The sequence below is a fragment of the Diabrotica undecimpunctata genome, chromosome 9 (genome assembly GCF_040954645.1).
Source record: "Diabrotica undecimpunctata isolate CICGRU chromosome 9, icDiaUnde3, whole genome shotgun sequence".
Classification (NCBI taxonomy): Eukaryota; Metazoa; Arthropoda; class Insecta; order Coleoptera; family Chrysomelidae; genus Diabrotica; species Diabrotica undecimpunctata.
The window spans coordinates 38267749-38290486 of NC_092811.1; the positions used below are offsets into that span (position 1 = coordinate 38267749).

Consider the following 22738-nt stretch of genomic DNA (forward strand, 5'->3'; position numbering starts at 1 on the left):
AACTTCATGCGTTCCTAATAATAGGCACCTGTTTAGTTAGTTTAATGAAATAAATTAAGAAATTAACATTTTTGAGATGTAACCCTTTTTTTCCAAACCATCGATATGTTCAATATTTGTTAATAATAATATTTTCCTCATTTTCAAATGGTCGCCAAAAGGCCATATTGGCACTATAATGAATCAAAACACTTATTCCACGTCGTAAAATACCAAAGAAACTTTTAGCTGTACAGCACTGGTATGTGTCAAAGCGTTTTTTATCTGTACATACACTCTCGCCGGCGGTAGTTCGGCGAAGTCCAAGTAGCATGTAAAATATTGGTGATTTTGAATAACATATCATTGTCCAATTTATTTGAGGGATGTACCTTTCATTCTGTGTTTCTTCCATCTCTCTCCTATAAAGTACGAGGATTGTCCAAATACGTTTGAAACATTGAAGCGTGTTATTTATAATTTAACTTGATTACCGCTAAGTGCGATATTGAACTGCCCTTATAAATCTCGCCGGAGTAAAATGTTTCAATTGATTTTATAAATACTATACCTCGAAAATCCATGTCAACTATCTCTTCCTCTGACAACATTTACTTCGACAGAGATTCGACAACAAATAAAAATGCTAAATCCTAAGAAAGATTGATAATCTTTGCTATGATTTGATAACTGGAGAATTACTTCAGAAGCTACCGAGAAAAGCAGTGGTGTTATTAACAATAATATACAACAGCATACTATGTCTTCGATACGTTCCAATACAATGGAAATTTGCTCAAGTTACTATGATTCCGAAACCTGGTAAGCCCGCAACGCAAGCAAATTCATATCGCCCTATAAGCTTAATCCCAATAATGTCGAAAGTATTAGAAAGGCTACTATTACATAAAATCGAGCAACTTCCATAAACGAAATTATTACACAACACCAATTGGGATTTAGACGTGAACACTCAACTATCCAACAATGCCACAGAATAGTAAATATAATTAAAACAACTCTAGAAGAAAAAAAGTATTGCGCTAGAGTGTTTCTAGATATACAACAGGCATTTGATAGAGTATGGCATAAAGGTCTCCTTTACAAACTGAAATTACACCTAACAACCAACTATTCTTTATACTAAAATTATTCTTACTGACCGTTACTTCCAAGTCAAAATTGAAGAATGCTACACAAATTACCACATCATACAATCTGACGTACCTCAGGGTAGCGTTTTGGGCCCATTTCTGTATCTGATATTTACAGCAGACGTTCCAACCAACAATGATACCTTCTTAGCTACATTTGCCGATGACACGATAATCTTGGCAGTGGATATCGACCCTAATGTAGCATCACAAAAAGTACAAAATCATTTAGTTCAATTACAAAACTGGCTTAAGCGATGGAAGATCAGTGTTAATGCTAGCAAATCAGTACAAATTATTTTTACAACAAGACAATCTACATGTCCACAAGTTTATATTAATAATACTCCCATTCCTATAAAACCAGTTGTCAAATACTTGGGATTGCACCTGGATAAAAAACTTACATGGACAACGCATACTAAAACTAAACGGAAACAACTAGATCTTAAACTAAAAAATATGAACTGGCTATTTAACAAAAGGCTTCAGTTATCTCTTTAAAATAAACTGCTTCTGTACAAAGCTATACTCATACCAGTTTGGGCATATGGAATAGAACTATGGGGCTGTAGTAAACCTTCTAATACGAAGATACTTCAAATGTTTCAATCCAAAATACTTCGTATTATAAGTAAAGCTCCATGGTATGTATCTAACCAAACACTTCACAATGATCTGGACATACGATTACCTAAGGACATAATAAAGAATCACTCAATAAAATATAAAAATCGCACCACTGATCACAAAAACGAACTGATAAATAATTTATTCACCCAACCACTTGCCGAAAGAAGATTGAAGAGGGTATCGCCAGAAAACCTACCGCACGAGTAATACTTAAAATTCTATAAAAATATTAATTGTGTAAGTATTTAAACTTTTACCAATACCTAATTATTGTGAGTTGGCTGTAATTGATTTATTAAAAAGTCACAGTTTACCATTATTGAATGGTAGTTTAATTATCAAATAACGATTCAGAAAAGAACACAATTTACATCAAGTAATATTTATAAAAAAAACGGGTGTGGCAGTCCAGTGAGACTGCCGGTAGAAGTTATACTTCTATACACGCGTCCGCCGTTAAAAATTTATATAGGAGTCAATCTGCACAATCATTACATATGTAATGCTATAGGTAAGAGAGAGCAGGAAGGTAAGGTAAAGGAAAATATAGGTATATGGTGCATCGTTTGCTCTATATAAACATTTGACCTGTAATAGGAGTATAGTAAATGAAGGATTGTATCAATATTTTAATGAAAATATATATTCATATTTTTATATATGCATAAAAGGAGTTGAATGCAAAAAAAAATTTTACACATACTCTGCAGTAAAATTCATTGTTTATCTTGTTATTAATATAAAAATTACAATACAATAAATACACTGCAACATAATTCAATATAATAATACAATATAAATTAAAATGTAATATTCATAAGTATTTAAAACTGCCAATATACATATAACTTACTTTACGAAGATAAAAATAAAAAAACCAACAACTCGGATTATGTTGTAAATTTTCATTTTATTTTAAAATTCATGTTTTTTGCGTATATTACATATATTTAATAAGATTAACGTGAGGTTTTTAAATATTTCAAAAATAAAAAAGGAAATTCATAATTGGGATTGGAACTCACAACCACCAGCGTATGAACCAAACACGTAAAGGATTTGCCAATTAGACATGACACTAACGGATTTCAAAAAAATTGACAGTTCTCGGTAAAACAATGATTATTTTGAAATACAAAAGTCTAAAATAATTATAAACGTTTAATTTTAAATAATACAAAACATATCACATAAATAATAATATTAATACATATTATGTTATATTTAATATTATATATATATATTGTCATACTTCTTCTTTCCCAACCAAAGAAAAAAATAAATAAAAAGATCCATCGGAATAAAATTTTAAGATATCATTAAAAACAAAATGTATATAGTAATTTAAGATAAGATTTAGTGTAGATAAGAAAAGAAAAGAAAACGACCTTTTTCCGTTTCAAACAAAATTATCAAGAAACCTTTGTTTAGAATTAGAAGACATTTTACCTGTAAGTTAATCTTTTCATTGTTTGTATAATCGAGTATTAAATGACCATATTCTAATCTTTTGAAATATGTATAAATTGTGTATTGACAAAACCAATTTTAAAGTAAGCTATTTAGTTTTTCTCTGAAACCGAAATTAGGCTTTTCCAAAATCATGGTAAACACAATTTGAGCTTTTGATTGGACGGTCGTTTTTAAATGGGAATTTGTGTGCCGATCATGAGAACCGGAGAAGTCAGTTATAATTTGGTCATCGAAGGAAACAGTTTTTTGTCTCAAGATAGAGTGTGGTTCGTGAGTTTGGATACCGGCATTGTAAAAGAAGTGAATAGTTTTGCAGAAGGAGATAACAAGTAGATTAAAAGAGGTCCTTGTATCTACCGTGGGCATTTTGTGAAGTATATGTGAAAGTAGTTTTACGGCATCAAGTTGACAAAAGGAGGTCCTTGTGTCATAAATAAGTAGCTGAGTTTGGAGAAGTGAATCAGTTGTTTTTGTGTAGTCTGCAGGAGGTTTGCAGAGACGTTAGGAAGGAGCCGAGGTGCCAAAGAGGAGAGACCACATCGTTGAGGAGACTGAACTTTTCTGGGTATGTTCTAACATACAACTCAATAAGAAAATAAGCTGTGAAGGATCGGTTTGACATCATGGTCATTAGCATTCAAATTTAAGAACTGAGGTTTTGTTAGGCTAATCAAAAGTTTAAAGTTTTGTTGTTTCTTGTTTCAAGTAAAGAAAAATTTAAGTAAAATTGGTTTTTACTTAATATAAATGTATGTAGATTTAAAATCTTATTATTATAAAAATTTGATTTATTTTCTTGTATGCTGATTGATAAGATAACGACAGAATTTGATAATTGTTTTATTCGTTCATATAAAATAAAGAAACGTAAATTTTTGTAATATAATATAGTTTTTATTCTTATCTTTCTTCTCTATCCCGATAAAAGACAATTAGAAAATCTTTGAATCCATCGAACACAGGTAATATAAGGAGTTTATTTTACTTTTGATAACAAATAAGTTATATTTTTTTATTGGCTCAATAAACTAAGATTAAAGTCAAAATAAACAATCATAACAATATACAATATTATATATATATATATATATATATATATATATATATATATATATATATATATATATATATCATCATCATCAATCGGCCAATCCCGTCCACTGCTGGACATAGGCCTCCCTCAGTTCTTTCCAGTGTTCTCTACACTGGGCCGCTTGTAGCCAGTTTCCCGCTACTCTTTTTATGTCGTCGGTCCATCTAGTCGGTGGTCGTCCTCGGCTTCTTTTATAATTTCTGGGCCTCCATTCCATAATTCGTCTTGTCCATCGTCCATCTTGTGTTCTGGCTAAGTGTCCTGCCCAGTTCCACTTAAGTCTCGTGGTTCTTTCGATGACGTCTTGAACTCCTGATCTTTGCCTGATTTGTCGGTTTGTTATGTGGTCTCGGAGGCTCACATTCAGCATTGCACGTTCCATGGCTCGTTGTGTAACTCTTAGTTTATTCGCAGATTTCTGCGTGAGTGTTAAAGTCTCTGCTCCATAAGTTTGTACAGGCAAAACACATTGGTTATAAACTTTTCGCTTGAGACACATGGGAATTGAACTTTTTAGAATATGGCTTAGTTTGCCAAATGCTGCCCATGTCAGGCCTATTCGCCTCTGTATTTCATTTGTTTGATTGTCTCTGTTTATTTTGATCTCGTGTCCCAGATATTTGTAAGTGTCTGTTTGTTGTATGGTATTATTGTCGATAGTTATATTTCCACTCATTACGAGATTTGTCATAAGTTTAGTTTTCTCAAAGTTTATCTTTAATCCTGCTCTTTCAGACAGACTTTTAAGCGAATGTAGCATAGAAACCGTATCCTTAAGTTATCTGCGATTGATCATCTGCAAACCTCAGATGATTTAATCTTTCTCCATCTATATTGATGCCCATATCTTGCCATTGGGTGTTCTTAAATATTGACTCTAGAGCTGCCGTGAACAATTTTGGTGAAATATTGTCTCCTTGTCTTACTCCTCGACCTAAGCTGAATTTTTCTGTGTCTTCGTGTAGTCGTATACTTGATGTAGCGTTCTCGTAGATGTTTTTGATTAGTGACGTGTACCTGTAATCTATTCGGCTTTGATTTAGGGCTTCCAGTACGGTTTCAAACTCTACAGTATCAAAAGCCTTCTCGTAATCGACAAATGCAAGAACCAGTGGTATGTTGTACTCGATGCATTTTTCAATTAAGATCTTTATGGTGTGCAAATGGTCATTTGTGCCATATCCTCTCCTAAAGCCTGCCTGTTCTTTGGGCTGATAGAAATCTAGTTTAGGTGTTAGTCTCTTTGTTAAGATTTTCATAGAGTTTATACATATGTGTCAAGAGGCTGATGGGTCTATAATTTTCTAATTTTCTATACATATTGTATATATATATATATATATATATATATATATATATATATATATATATATATATATATACAAAAGGAACATTTTATTCTCGAGAGAGGAAGAGAGAGAAAATATATCTTCGGTCTCTCTCTTACTCATTATCTTACATATGTAATGGTTTCACAGATTCACTCTCATGCCAACGCCGACCGTGCGTATAGAAGTATAACTTCAATAACTTCAAAAATGACTAACAGAAAATTGAAAAAAATATCAACACACAGAAAAATAAAAAATCACTAATTTTAACTTACCGTGTTTAGATAATATGTTCAAAATGACCTACCAAAACATTTATGCATGATCGAAAGTGGTCATTGAAAGAGTTGCTTACATTATGTAGAATTTAAAAAAAAATATTTTGAAATATTTTTTTGAAATAATTCATCCCTTATACTCTGTATAACATAAAACAACTTTATATTCGTGTAATGAGGAAGTGAAGCTGATGTTTCATTTGTGTTTGGAGACACTGCATATTTGTAACTAATTTTAAAATGTGAAATTTACAGCTGTTCCTATTTTTGCAAATAACTTTTTTGGTATCTCCTGTAGAAACAGGTATAACGGACTTTGTCAGAAAAGATGATCACCCTGTATATGCCTTAAAATTTTTCGATTGAATAACTTCTCATTGTTTTTTGGCAGAGTCAATGTTTCTGATCCATGTTCCATGTTATGTTTGATTAGATAAGTGTCATAAATTTTACATTTTGTTCTTATTATATTGTTAGATTTTAAGTGTTTGACAAGTCCGTTATATTTTATTGGCGTTGTATATTCTCTTTTTGACGTTTTCTCTAATACTCGTATTATTCCCTGAAGAGACTAATGAGCCTAGATGTGTAAAATTCTTTACATTCTCGAAGTTGTAGTGGCCTCAGTTTCTGGAGTTGCCTAAGTCCTTTTGACCTACAAACGTTCATTTATTTTGTTTTGACTTAATTGATTTTTAGGCAGCTGTTTTCTGCCGCTTTCTCTATTAGATTTAATACTTCTGTCATAACATTTTTGCCTCTATCTATGATATCAACGTCGTCAGCAAATACTAGTATTTGTATATGTTTTGTTATTATTTTTCACCTGGTACTGACCATTGATTTTCGTATGACTTTTTTTCGGGTGATGTTAAATATAATGCAGCATAAAGCGTCTCCTTGGTAGTCCAAGCAGTACTCTCTTAGTAAAGATCGTATCAGTTGATTCATTTTGGATTCTGATTGATTCTGATAAAATTGAAAACAATATCAACACAGAAAAATAGAAAAACCACTAATTTTAACTTGTCGTATTTACATAAGGTGTTCAAAATGACTTGCCAAAACATTTATGCATGAATGAAAGTGGTCGTTGAAAGAGTTCTTACATTATGGAGCATTTGTAAAAAAATATTTTGAAATATTTTGAATCTGTCTTAATTTTTTTTTTTATTTATATTGAAGTTTTATACACTTCATTATTAATATAACCCCAAATAAATGAGTCTATGGTAACCTGCGTGGTCACCTGACTAATCCATCCTTTATACTCTGTATAACATAAAACAACTTTATATTCGTGTAATTAGGAAGGCTGATGTTTCATTTGTGTTTGAAGACCCTGCATATTTGTAACTAATTTTAAAATGTGAAATTTACAGCTGTTCCTATTTTCGCAATTTTGTAAATAACTTTTTTGGTATCTCCTGTAGAAACGGGTAAAGATGTTTCAAAACCTCGTGGACCTCGTAAATACGCATGCCCGAAAAAATAAACGGATCCTAAACACATTTACCATTTTAATTTCATAGGAAATTAGGCGACAGGGTAGGATTTGCACGTGCTAATGATGTCCAGTATTTCCAATAAACATGACATATTATGTTTCTCTAATCTTAAACATTCTAGTTATGCCATTTTTATTTTATCTCACATTGAGAGATGTAATAAAAATTTACGACTTCCCGTCTTCACTGCCGATAAGAATTGCTGTGTAAAAATGAAAAATATTTACATTGCACTAATTTGGCTTATAAATAAACCTTTTAAGAACTGAAAAAAATCTAGAGGACAAATAAATAAATAAATAACAAATCAATGTATTGTATGATAGAAAAATAATAGGATTTTGGTTTCAAATTTAGCAAAATAATATGTTTATATGAGACGAAAACCTCGAATTCCTTGGGAAAAATATTCCCATGAGATTTTTTGCATAATCACTTTCATAAAATACCGCAGAATAATGTTCAAGAGGTCGCTCATACAAATACTCGTCTTAATTTATTAAACAGTTTTGTATACATCCATTTTTAGGTTGTGATATGGGCCTCAAACAACTAAAAACAAGGATTTTAAATTAAATAAGCCCAAACTAAAGTCTCAGAAACTGATAGAACAAGGTTTGGTGAATTAAAAATAATTGTGTGTGTTTTGAGCCTTTAATCATCATTTTTTGTTTTTTTTTTTTCAGTTTTAAATTGTTTACAAGTTGAAAACGATCAACTTTAGAGAAAAATTACAATTAACTTTTTTATTCTGAATGATCCAAAAAATGATAAAATATTAAAAACGATTGTTTACAAAAAAAAAAAAAAAAAAAATTAAAGCTATTTCACTAACGCACAAACTAGTTCATCTCTGTCTCGCTACGATAACACACTAAAGATAACTGCAAGTTTTTAGCAATGCCTGATATCATTGTTTCGTTCGTCGATCGACGTCACTAAATGATTACGTCAGGTCCACTACATTATGAATTATTTCTATAACGGAATTTGTCAGAAAAGATGATTACCCTGTATATGCCTTAAAATTTTTCGATTGAATAACTTCTCATCGTTTTTTGGCAGAGTCAATGTTTCTGATCCATGTTCCATGTTATGTTTGATTAGATAAGTGTCATAAATTTTACATTTTGTTCTTATTATATTGTTAGATTTTAAGTGTTTGACAAGTCCGTTATATTTTATTGGCGTTGTATATTCTCTTTTTGACGTTTTCTCTAATATTATTCCTACAAATTGACCTACAAATGTTCATTTATTTTGTTTTGGCACAATTGATTTTTAGGCCGCTGTTTTCTGCTGCTTTCTCTATTAGATTTAATACTTCTGTCATAACATTTCTGCCTCTAGCTATGATATCAACGTCGTCAGCAAATACTAGTATTTGTATATGTTTTGTTATTATTTTTCACCTGGTACTGACCATTGATTTTCGTATGACTTTTTTTCGGGTGATGTTAAATATAATGCAGCATAAAGCGTCTCCTTGGTAGTCCAAGCAGTACTCTCTTAGTAGATATCGTATCAGTTGATTCATTTTGGATTCTGATTTTGCTCTTCACTCGTAAATGTTTCTTCGACAGTAGTAATCAGTTGCGTTGTTATCTTAAGCACTTTTATAATCATAGCCATTTTCAAAGTAAATGTGAAGGTGATGTGTGTCTGTATCAAATTCGCCAATTCTTTCTAACCCATTGATATGCCATAAGTATTTCTTTCGCATACATTTTTTTTGTTCATATACTAAATTGTTCATATATTTAGTAACGTTAAGCTCGATAATTTCTACATTAGAATTGGTCTAGTTCTTTTGTGTAACGGCATGAGTTTTCCGATGTTCCATTCCAACGGACGTTGTTTATTTTTCCATATGGCCAATACAATTTTGAGCATTGGCTTAATAATTAGTATTCGCTTTCTTTTATTTCATATTGATGAAAATTAAATCCGCACAAACCATGCGGCGCTTTTGGGAACGTACTGAACAATGCCTGCATGATTCAAGTTAACATATTTGCTGACTTCCAAAAAGCGTGTGCTGGCTTTTGCCCTCAGCTACGGTAATTATTATAATTTTAATTAATAGTATAATTACAGTCAAATAAGTATATAATACTTTGTTCTATTAGACATAACCCCTTCCACTCTATTCCGAGATTTTTTTAACCGGTCATATAATATTTGTTTATTTTTAAGTACATGATAGTGATTTAATAGATAATCACGATTTTAGGTTTTCCCCATGAAGATATACAAACTGATGCAAGCAAATTATGCAAAGACCATATTAGAATTACCGGCGGTTTGGACCAATGTTTAACTGCCTCGACGAATGTGAACACTGAGAACTATTTTACCACTGAAATTTGCGTGTGTATGAAAATACACACTAGAGAGAAATCTTTTACATGTACAATTTGTACTAAAAGGTTTTCACAAAGTTCCAATTTAAAACAACATATGAGAATACATACTGGCGATAAACCTTTTTCATGTGAAATTTGCACCAAGAGTTTTTCAAAAACATCCAATTTAACACAACATATGAGAATACACACTGGCGATAAACCTTTTGCGTGTGAAATTTGCTTAAAAAGTTTTTCACAAAGATCCAGTTTAACAGAACATATCAGAGTACACACTGGCGATAAAACTTTTGCATGTGAAATTTGCTTGAAAAGTTTTTCACGAAGATCCAGTTTAACAGTGCATATGAAATTACACACTGGTGATAAACCTTTTGCATGTGAAATTTGCCCCAAAAGATTTTCACGAAGATGTAGTTTAACAGAACATATGAGAGTACACACTGGCGATAAACCTTTTGCATGTGAAATTTGCTCCAAAAATTTTTCACAAAGATCCGGTTTAACAGAACATATGAGAGTACACACTGGCGATAAACCTTTTCCATGTGGTATTTGCTTCAGAAGTTTTTCACAAAGATCCAGTTTAACAGAACATATGAGTGTACACACTGGCGATAAACCTTTTGCATGTGCAATTTGCGCTAAGAGTTTTTCAAAAAGATCTAATGTAACAGAACATATGAGGACACACACTGGCGATAAACCTTTTCCATGTGAAATTTGCTCCAAAAGTTTTTCACAAAGATCCACTTTAACAGAACACATGACAGTACACACTGGCGATAAACCTTTTGCATGTGCAATTTGCTCCAAAAGTTTTTCACGAAGATCTACTTTAACAAAACATATGAGAGTACACACTGGCGATAAACCTTTTCCATGTGAAATTTGCTCCAAAAGTTTTTCACAAAGATCCACTTTAATAGAACACATGACAGTACACACTGGCGATAAACCTTTTGCATGTGAAATTTGCTCCAAAAGTTTTTCACATAGATCTAGTTTATCAGAACACATGAGAGTCCACACTGGCGATAACCCTTTTGCATGTGAAATTTGTGCCAAAAAGTTTTCACGAAATTCTCGTTTAAAAAAACATATGAGAATACACACGGGCGATAAACTTTTTTCATGCGAAATTTGCTCAAAGAAGTGTTTACACAGATCGAGTTTAACAAAACATATGAAAATACACAGTGGGTGTATGTCCTGAAATTAACTGAAATTTCACATGTAAATCCTTTGCATGTGTAATTTGTACCAAAAATATTCACAAAGTTCCAATTTAAAAGAACATATGGGAATACACACTGCAAATAACTTTTTGAGACCACTTTTGGATGTGAAGTTAGCATCAAAGGTTTTTACAAAGATCCAGGTTAACAGAATATATACAGGATGTCCCGGAAAATAGTGCGTTCCTTAAAGGTATGGGTTGAGTGTAGTGTAATATTTTTATTATTCTAATTTATTGTATTTATTTATTATCAAAGGTTCTATTTATAACACTTACAAATTTATTAAAGTCTTTATTACTTATTTATTTCACAATATTTATTTATATTTATTTCCGCGTACAATTATATTTTCGGACTCAAACTAACTCTATATTCAAAAACTAACTGTCCCTTAAATAAAAGGTCTCCATATTTATACTAAACAACCGTTAGACTAGAATTCCGGCAATCCCCTTCGAACAGGCGAGAAGGTCACCCGGACTGGTTTCTCGTTCGACCTGCTTCTGGAAACTTCGAAGTGTAGGAGACCCGTCGGTTATTATCTGGGGTTTCTGCGGGCTGGTGTATGATCTAGAAAAGACTTGAATGAGAAAGGATGTTTACAGTTTAGATATTATGCGTCATTATTTATCGTAACATTGCCCCCTCTTAAAAGATGGTTCCTCCTGGAACCTTGTCGGGACTGGAACTGGAACGGTATGCTGATATCGGCAACTGGACCCTCTTTTACAACTTCCAATTGTATAAAAATGACAAGGGACGGTTTTCTCTCCGCACCAGTAACTATGCGACAGACTAACACCTGGACTTCGGTGTCTTTAAGGATCTCCTCCACCATACTTCGGATCTAATTGGCGGCACTCTAACTTTGGCATGGCTAACTTTTTCACGTCGGACTCTAGTACGTGCTCTCTCAATTAAGTAAGGCTTCCCATACGTCTCGGTAGGTAGGCTGGTTCGGATTAAAAACTTCCTTCCATAGAGGTATTGATAGAAGTGCTGTACTGATTTCACTACTGCTAGAAGTTCTCTTCTCGTGACGCAATAATTCCGCTCAGGTTTTGAGAGAACTTTACTAAAATATCCAAGGCCTATTTCCCGTCCTCCTTGAATCTGAATTAGCACTCCTCCAATTCCCACATTACTTGCATCTGTATCTAAGATGAACTCTCCTTCTGGCAGTGGATATCCTAAAATTGGTGCTGTGATTAAATGCTTTTTTAAGGTCTCAAAGGCATTTTGGCAGTCTGTATCCCAGCGGTAATCTCTTGCTTCCTCTTTAAGTCGCGTTAATGGCTTAGCGATATCTGCAAACTTCTTAATAAACCTCCGGTAGTAAGTACATAGTACCAGAAAACTTCTCACTTGATGTTTGTCCGTTGATTCTGGCCATTCCTTAATGGAATCGATTTTTCCCTTATCCACGACCACTCCTTCTTTACTGACTATATGACTCAGATAATTGACTTTACCTTGAAATAGTTGGCACTTCTTGGGGTTTAACATCAATTGGGCAGCTTTAAGTCGATTAAAAACGTTTTCTAAATTCTTAAGATGATCTTCAAATGTGTCCCCCAAGACGATTATGTCATCTAGATAAACCAGGCATGTTTTCCAAGATAACCCTCTTAACACATTTTCCATAAGCCTCTCAAATGCCGCAGGAGCATTACAGAGTCCAAATGGCATAACGTTGAATTGCCACAATCCAGATCCTGTGGTGAAGGCTGTCTTCTCTTTAGCTACTGGGTCCATTTCTACCTGCCAGTATCCAGACTTCAAATCCAAAGTAGAAAACAATTTACTTCCAGCCAATGTGTCCAATGTATCGTCGATCCGAGGCAGAGGATAACTATCTTTCTTGGTAACGTTGTTCAGCAAACGGTAATCCACACAGAACCTCGTTGTTCTGTCTTTCTTTATTTCCTGAACAATTGTTTCAGCTTCCTCTCTTTTCGCCTGTGGTAATCGTCGAGCTGTTTGACGAATTGGCTTAGCATTACCAGTATCAATTTTATGCTTAGCAATGGTAGTTCTTCCCGTCTTTCCTCCTTTCAGTACGAAGGTATCACGATACTGCCGAAGATTCCCTTAATTTCCTTTTCTCAATCTGATTTAGAGACTGTCCAGCAACTGCAACCATTTGGTCGAATTTGTCGTTGGAATTATCGGATGTTGTCGTCTGACGGATTATGGATGTCACAGGTACACAAGTTCCTACGTTTGTCTCTTTCTTGATGGTCACTGGGTAGTCTTGACATTGATAAGTCTCACAAATATTTCTTTAGCCGAAGTCACCAATTTCTTTCCAATTATAATTCCTCGGCCAACCTCGTTGTCATGGTTCCAAGGCTCCATCATAACAGGTGTCCCTTCGTCTACAATTCCCTGTAACCGCGCTACTATGATCGTTTCAGTTCTCGCAGGCACGGCTGTATCTTCTTTAACGGCTGCTTACACAGTGTTGTCATCACGTGGATGAAGAAATACCTCCTCGTTACCAACTTTGATTACCTTATTCTTAAAATCCAATTGGAATCCATACATATTCATTACGTCCATTCCTAATATAACATCCTCCTCGATGTCAGCAACTATAACAGTATGGACGAACTTTTCTGCTCCAATTCCTAATTGTACCTGGATTTCTCCATGAATGTTGGCATTTTAACCTGTAGCGGTCCGAAGTCGCAACCTCGTTGGTAACAGTTTCTTACGGCTGTTTATGGCTGTCGGGCGTATAATTGTTCTGGTCGCTCCGGTATCCACCAACAACGTATGCCTTTTACCATTTATTTCTCCATCTACATATACACTATCTTCACGACATTTCAAAGAAGCTACTAGTATGAGAGGGTCTTTGGAAAAGTTTCGGCTCGAAGCTGCCCCCCTAAGGCCGACCCGTTCTAGTTTTCCTGATGGTGAGTTTCTTGATTTGCGTCGTACCTAGAGTGCTTACATGAACTTCGTACGTGTCCTGTTTCGCCACAATTCCAGCATCTTATGGTCTTCGTTTTCTTGTATGGCATACTTTTTATCATTTTCATCATATTAACGAGCTGGTCAAGTCTCAAGCTTCATCTCCTTCCTCTTTTAAAGTCCTAACTTTACCGTGACCGCCAGAGGCCTGCGTAGCTGACTCGTATTCGAGGGCGGCGGATAAGACATCAACCAGCGTCTTGTCAAGAGCTAATCGCAGTGTTCTCTGCATTTCATGATCACGAAGACCATCAATAAACGTTTGAACGGCCAATTTTTCCATCATGTGTTCGGGAGCTGTTTAATAAGCATACCGTACTAATCTGGCAATATCAATCTCATATTCTTGAAGAGCCTCATCTCTCTTTTGTCTTCGATTTTTAAGCTGCGACTGATATATATGTTCCGAATGTTCGTGGCCATATCGCATATTTAACCTCTTCTTCAGTTGGTCGAAATCATCTGTCTCCTCTACGGCCTTTTTCCTTTTTCAGACCATCCATTCGCTCGTGCAGCTGATTCGAACTGTTTCATGTAGTTGTTCCATGACGATTTTCCGTCGAAAGTTGGGACTTTAACGTTAACAGAACCTCCGCTTCCTTTTCCAAAATTTGTTTCGGGGTTGCAATCTGATGAATTGTAGATTTACCATCTCTGGAACCAGCCTGGTATTTTGCTACTATCCGTTCTGCATATGGTGCCATACGGTGACATAGTACTTTGGAAATATTTTATACGCTGCATTTAGAAGCGTAATTCCTCTGTGGTTAGAGCATTCAAAGATATCTCCTTTTTTGTGTATGGTGCAAAGTATTAGTGCTGTAATGCCATAATGGTATCATGGTCACCTTCTTTATATAGTTCAGCTGGGAGATTATCTATTCTGGGTGATTTGTTTTTGGCTAGGTGGTTTCGTTTTTTTTGTGTATCCTCTTTGCTTCTCTTCTCTTTGTCTGGTAATTCTCTACAGTTGTTCTAGTTTGTCGGATAAGCATCTTTCTGTAGGCTTCATTTTTTTCTTTAGTTGCATTCATCGTCAAACCAATGATTTTTACGGGCACAAATTTTGTTCCTATTTCATCTTTCGCTTCTGCTTCAATGTCTTCCTTTATTCTGGTCCAGTAGGAGTCCATATCTGTCTGGCCTTCTTAATTTACATTTTAATTCCTTAGTCTGTTGGTGATGTTTTCCGAGTACCGTTCTGCAATTGTGGCATCTCCCAGCTTTTGCATATTCCATTTTTTTGTTTCCATTTTATTTTCTTTACTGGTGTTTGAAATTCTAGCCCTCAATGTTGAGATCACTAACCAATGATGTGAGTCTAGTGTTTTATATCTTTTGTGCTTAATAAATAAACAAATGTTAATACTGACAGCCTTATTGATTTCTTTAAGCATGTATCATTGATCTGCAATATTAAGGTTAAAAGTGATTTAAACGTAGGTTTTAAAGCTAGTTAAGAACCTACCAGCACTACGACTTTTATGCGTAACTTTCTAGTTTGATGTAATATGTGTGTCTAGTACTTTGGTGTTCTTAAATTAAAGAGAACTGACATTAGATATGTCACTGTAATATGATTTACTATGACATCACTTACAGGAAAATTTTACTTTAATCATTGCATGTGGTTGTCACATGCTATGATTTTTCTGACGGGTATTCTTAAGTTGAAGTTGATTTCATGTAATCGAATGAACCATCTTTTTATAAAGTCATCCCAGAAACTCAACTCAAAAATTTTGACAATATCAGAGTCATCTACTTTAAAATGTATATGTATATATATATATATATATATATATATATATATATATATATATATATATATATATATATATATATATATATATATATATATATATGTCGAGTTAACAATATGAATGAGTCAGATAAAATTACCAAGTAACAAAAATAAACTTTGTTTATTTTATTAATGTTTTGTATTTTGGTAACGATTTCCGAAACGGGAATCGATACGTCAAATAAACTATTTTAAAGTAAAATTGTGTCTTATTCCCAGTAAAAATAGTACACAAGCAAATTGCTTTATAACAACATGATTATTTCATTTCGTTATGAACAAAATTTTGCTGATCAGTGCTAGAAGAAGCATAAAAGTAAAAAGTAGTTTGAAATGCTTCTTTTTTAAGTGAAAACATACAGGATCATCAACTGTTGTGACAAAATCCGTTAAAGAGATTCCAAACAAGTTAAACCCTATTCATTTTACAAATTCCCAATCGTCAATAGAAGCACGTGAAATCCAAACAGGGTCGTACTGATGTGTATCATATGATTTTTAAAAATATTTACTTTTGAAACTGTTAGTGTAAGAATTTCTTGAAATTTAATCATTATATCACAATTAAACTAAACTCTAAAAAATAACACGACCAGTAAATAACTTAACAATAACTATAACATAAATATAACACAATATATTAACTTAAAAATCAACACGATACAATTTGAATTTAAAATGCTGGCAAGTTTGGATCTGTAACATGAGAATCTGTCTGGCTTAAGGTAATAAATTATATTTAATAGCCTCTTGACGAATGAGACGGCGAATATCAACACGTGTTCATATTTACTGATAGGAATTAGCTAAATGAATGTACTTTATACCAAAATAGGAGATTCAGGATAATTATAACAAAAGGATTGTAATTACTTTTGAGTTAAATTTTTAGTATATAGCGGTAAATGTTATACAGGTTTGCTTAAATAGACATTGTGTAAATTTTTAATAGGTAGTGCTTCAATTTTCAATGTTTCTTTAATACTATAATTGATTCTATGTGTTCCATAGATGTATTTATTTATTTCAACGGTAGAACCATTTACAATAAAATACAACCAAATAGTAAAAAGTAAAGATCATGTACAATAAACATCAAAACAATAGCAAAGAAACAATTAAACAGTAAAAATTTGTACATTACAACAGTATATCAAATCACAAAAGTTAAAAAACATCACATTAGACTCTTAAGTTGCCGTTTTGAAAACATTAATGTTTGGACAGAATGGATCCAATAGGAAGTCATTGCAAGAGCTGAGCATTCTCAACAAGGGAAAATGACCAGCATAATCAGTGCTATGAAAAGGAATATACAATGCAGTATGTCGAGTTCTATGTATTGTGTTTAAGTATACATAGGCTAATAACGGGGGACAATTAGTAACTTTGTTTAGGATTAAAAAAAAACTAACATATCAGCTCTCAACCTGCGATTCTTCAGTGTATCAATGTTAAATTGAGACATTATTACAGAATAATCTATGAAATAATTTTCAGTATTTCTTTTATTAATATGTGCTTTAAAAGCTAAAGATCTTAGAAACTTCCGCTGAACGCTCTCCAATCCATCAATGTAGACTTGATGAAATGAGAACCAAATAACAGAGCAGTATTCAAGACAGCGTACCAGAGAGCAATACAATAATTTTAAGACAATAGGTGAGAGATCATGACTATTACGATAAATAAAACCAAGATTAAGAAATCCTGTTTCTTTAATTTTTAGAAAATGGCTTCTAAATGTCAATGCACAATCCAAAAATACACTCAAATCTCTAATCTCAGTAAATGAATCCAATAGTACATCATTAAGAACATATCTATTAGCTACCAGATTATCTATACGACCGAATGAAAGACACATTCGAAAGAAAAGTACTGAGGAGAATACTAGGACCTGTGAGGGAAAACGGAATCTTCAGAATTCGATATAACAACGAGCTCTATCAACTGTATAAGGAAACACCCCTGTCAGACTTCATTAGAATACAAAGATTGCAATGGGCCGGACATGTGATACGAATGGGAGAGGATAGGCTACCAAAACGAGCACTGAACGCCAGAATGCAGGGAAAGAGACCAGTTGGAAAGCCAAGAAAGCGCTGGGAAGACACAGTAAGCAGCGACGCACAAGCACTTTTAGGAGTCCGTGTATGGAGAAGAGCAGCCACAGACAGACAAGGGTGGAGGCAAAAAATAAAGGAGGCCAAGGCTCATTTTGGGCTGTAGTGCCGTAGAAGAGAGAGAATGAAATACAAGAACATTTAGTTGGATTTAAGCTTAAACCATTTTATTTTGACCATAATCATATAGTATTTACATCATCTGGCAAGAGATCTCTATCCGACTTATCATGTATACAACGAAATAACTTAAGATCATCAGCAATTATCAGAAAGTGTGAGTTTTTGATAGCCTTACCAATATCGTTAATGAAAAAGTTTAAAAACAAGGGACCACAATGTTGTTCTGGTGTCCCCCATTTGTTACGTTAAATATGATTGTGTTATTCTTTGTGGTGATCTTAACATCGATTATCTTAAAGAGTCAAGGGAAAAATCTATATTGATGGATTTCATGATTAGTTTTGGACTTAACTGTAAAAATACTGAACCAACTAGAATATTTACAGACAAAAACGGTGTAATTTCACGATCGAAACTAGATTATTTTCTTACCAATATTCCTCAATTATACAATGAGGCTGTCGTGAACTACAAATTGGGTGATCATCTAGGACTTCATTTTAGTTTAAACATGTAGCATTTGAAATTTATTGGAATCCCCTCGTATATGTGTTAATTGAAATCCCCTTATATATGCATTATCATAACGAAGAATTTTTTCAATGTTTCTTAGTTCGTATCCTTCAATTTATAATCTTTCGTCTTTTTAGGTCGCCACCGTCGATCATAAATCATTTTATTGTTTATTTATGTCACAGGCGCAAATTCTTCGATATTTCTTTGTTCTTTCTTTCTCCCCTTCCTTTTACCCTAACAGGGTGTCGGATCTATTTCTTTGTTCAAACCGCCCGATATTGCGTTTTCAAATTAATTTACGTCTTAATTTCCGTTGTGTTTTGTTTATACCCAAAGTGGTTTGTTTATTCTAACTGATGTGAGCAATTTTTTTAGATAATTTCCTGATTTCGTCACTCTCAGTGGGGCCGCTGTTAGAGGCAGTGGTTTCGGTGTTAGTCCGAATTTTTCTTTTAATTCGTAATGTTTTTTTTTGTTTTTTTCGTCTTTTGTCATGCGAAAATGTGCAGTATAGTAGCAGTGTTGAGTTTTAAGTGCAGTTGATGAGGTTGATAGAGGTAACGGAAGAATGAAGACGTTTTAGAGGTCGGTCAAAAAGAAAACCGACATATATTAGAGAAATGGTATTTTACTCAAGTAATGTGTTTATAAAGATATCAACATTTCCATTGTCCAGTTTTTAAGAAGCGTTTACATGGTGTGTCCAATGTGCCAGTTTCCACCTCAAACCTCAATGTCCTAAGCAGCCGTTTAGGAATATTTTTTTTACAGTTTGAAGATGTAGTTTTTTGTTCCAGTTATTGAAAGTTATACAGTGAAACTCAGGTAACTTTTTTTGTGATCAGATTTTAAAAGTAAAGCAGACATTTTTTTAAATAAACGTAATAATTGCTTTCATACAAAAAAATTAGTAATATTTAAAGTTGTAAATTTTATGGTTTGACTTTTAGCTGTCATTTTATTTGTTCAGTTTTGTTTTAAATTTAGTATTAACATATGACAGTTAGCACTATTTTTGACATTTGGTAAATACCTAATCATATTTGAGATATTGTTTTTGTTTTTTAAAGAAGGTTAACCACTATGCATAGTTTCACTTAAAAAGATATTTTTTTGATTTGTAATAATTTATTTCTGCTACAAATTGTCGCCCATTAACAATTGTAAGTTTTGTAGTATCTCCAACTCCTGGAAATTGTAAACAGATGACACATGTGAGTCTTTTTTGTATTTTTGTATTTTGCAGCTATTGTTCTTATATTTTTGTATTGTCTTTTTTTTGAGCATTTTTATGTTCTCTATGTTTTGTAACTGTTTGTGGTGACACAAAAATAAATGTTAAATTTTTTTCTTAACATTTGTTTATTTTTTTTTAACTAACCCTTTTTGAGTTTAATTTGAAAAAGATTTTGAATGTTTTGCATTTCTGATAATTATATCTCCAGTTACAACTAGCTGGTTGTAATAGGTATAATTAGGCACCTCAAGTGGCGCCCTATATTAAATTTCTTGAGGTGTTTCCTGCTTCGTTTTGTTTTTGTTTGTCCCAAGAGATTTATGACCCTTTATTTCATTTTTCTGTAGTTGCCCCAATCCAAACCCCCTTGTCTTTTACTTATCCACGGCCCCAGCTCTCCTACCAAAACCTGAGTGCCCGTTCGCACAAGTAGCGTTCATTTTGCTTACCCTATCTTCGTCCCAAGAATTTCTATCCCCCATCTTCTACCCCTAATAGTAATACCCCTATGGTAGGCAAAATATATCGTTACAAACATATCTGAGAGTAACAATACTGCTACATCCCAGATAGCTACTTATAGAAACTTATCAAAGAATTGTTTATCTAATCTTTTGTTGAGTCTTGATTCTGAGAATTTCGAAAATGTTTATACATATTCAAATGATGTAGATGATGCATATAGAGCTTTTTTGAACACTGTCTCCTATCATATTAATATAACATGTCCTTTAATATCAAAAAAGTGAGAATAGTTTAAAAATCCTATGGTAAACTGGAGACATGTGATTTTAAGAAATTCATGTACTGTTGTTGACTACTATTGTTGTCATATGAAATGCATTTTTGGAGGGCTTCTTCGAGAGAGTTAATTTGAAAATGAGACAAATATTCACAATATGGGTCATTTATGCCAGTACAAAATGTTTTAAGAGCAATATTCTTAAAATAAGGGGTTTTGAAGGCAACTGTGGCAGGATTGTCATTAAGAGAGATATGCTGTAAAAGATCATTTAAGTTATTGGAAACCCTTTGGTGATATTGGTCGTAGTTTTCGTTATGTTTTTGTACCGTAGTAAATAATTGATTCACTAAAATTTCTTCGGACCGTCTATCGCCATATTTAGCCAGTAAAGCAGGCCGAATTTCAGTCCAAATAGTTTTATTGTAATAATTAAAAAAATCCCTAGGTTCGCCCTTGATACGAGAAGCGATATTGGCATTCACAAGAAATTCTTGTGGCTGGGTGTCTCTTGTCTACCCAAAAATACAATTAGGTTATCAACAGATATAATAAATGTGGAGAGATTATCTCCAGTAGAAAATTCAGGCAAAGTACCGCATAGGCTAGAAATATCAGCGTTTGACATAGGCATTTTTGATTTTTAGGATTACGAATATTATATTTAGAACTAGTAGTATCTAAGATAATATATTCAAATAAAACTTCCAAATTATTTCTAGAAATATCGTTTATTATGCTCATAAAGGATAAAAGGAAAATTGACTTACAGGATGACGATCAGTGATGATGTTCTCTGCATGCTCTTCCTTCTGATCCTAGGTTCAGTGGATTCTCGTCGAACAACTGAAGTTGACCAGGAAACGAGTGGTTTCTGTACGAAGACTCCTGTTCTTAACTTTAGGTATACAATTAAATTACAAATTAAAAAGAACGTTGAAAAATGTATGTTGCACCTATTTATTGGTTCGGTTACGCTGCGTCTGCTTCCGGGTCATCGGTCAGCTTGGGTCGCTGAACATTGCATTTCTATATATATATATATATATATATATATATATATATATATATATATATATATATATATATATATATATATATATATTATAATAACTGTTTGTTCTTATACATGTACATTTTAGAATCTTGACAAAGGCAAGGGTTTCCTGCCAAAACGTTGATTGCTATGGAAAATAAAATCTAGTTCCACATGTAATATATATTTTATTGAACCTAAATCCAAGAAATACTAATTTTATATTAAATATAGTTCCGTTCAAGAAACTCAAAACTAATATATATATATTTATATATATATATATATATATATATATATATATATATATATATATATATATATATATGTGAAAAATGTCACGAGCGTTTTTTATTATATACTTTTGTGTAAATCATTTGTAACAACCATGCACCGGAACTAAGGCATTCCATGTCAAGTGGGACAACTGCGGAATCCAAAATTTACACACCTATTCTGTGGGTAAAAACATAAAGATTGCCCAATTTTATCATATCAAAATATGCAATATAGTCCGTACGGTGAGTTTTTAACTCATGTCTTCCATTTTTTAATCATGAAATGTTATTTTGTGTTTGGGAAGTTGCCTATGATAAAAAAATACATCTGTTCAAATAATGTTTCTTAATTTAATAATAATGATAATAATTTTATGGAGTAACAGTGGAACAAATCAAAATAATACTTATAATAGAATAAAAAAGAAAATTAAAATACAACATTATTAATCACTGCCAATCTCACTATCTTCATTCTAATGATTCTGATGTTGGATCATCCTGAAAAAAGTCATCATCATCGTCGTACTCATCGGCACTATCATCCGAATTGTCACTAGTAGATTTTATGTCGTCTAAGAGAAAAAGAAAAAACGTGTGTGGCAGTACAGTGGGACTGCCGGTAGAAGTTATACTTCTATACACGCATTCGCCGTTAAAAATTTATATAGGAGTCAATCTGCACAATCATTACATATGTAATGCTATAGGTAAGAGAGAGCATAAAGAGAAAAAGAATTAGTTATATACGTATATGGTGCATCGTTTGCTGTATATAAACATTTGACCTGTAATAGGAGTATAGTAAATGAAGGATTGTATCAATATTTTAATGAAAATA

At 33.0% G+C, this 22738-nt stretch overlaps 1 protein-coding gene across 3 annotated transcripts in view; it reads left to right on the forward strand.

Moving 5' to 3' along the window:
• The window catches only part of LOC140449874 (uncharacterized), a 51313-nt gene that overhangs the window by 18373 nt on the left and 10202 nt on the right, over positions 1-22738 (forward strand). The window contains exon 2 of one of the 3 annotated variants that reach the window (XR_011951908.1): positions 9683-11246. The exons of 1 other annotated variant lie outside the window; for it this stretch is intronic. Coding sequence is in view for 1 of the 2 variants with exons in the window: in XM_072543263.1 (XP_072399364.1) it covers positions 9683-11031 (1349 nt within the window). In the remaining variant the exon portion in view is untranslated. Of the gene's footprint in view, positions 1-9682; positions 11808-22738 lie in introns of those variants that run through there. One more of the 3 variants, XM_072543263.1, reaches the window with a different exon arrangement.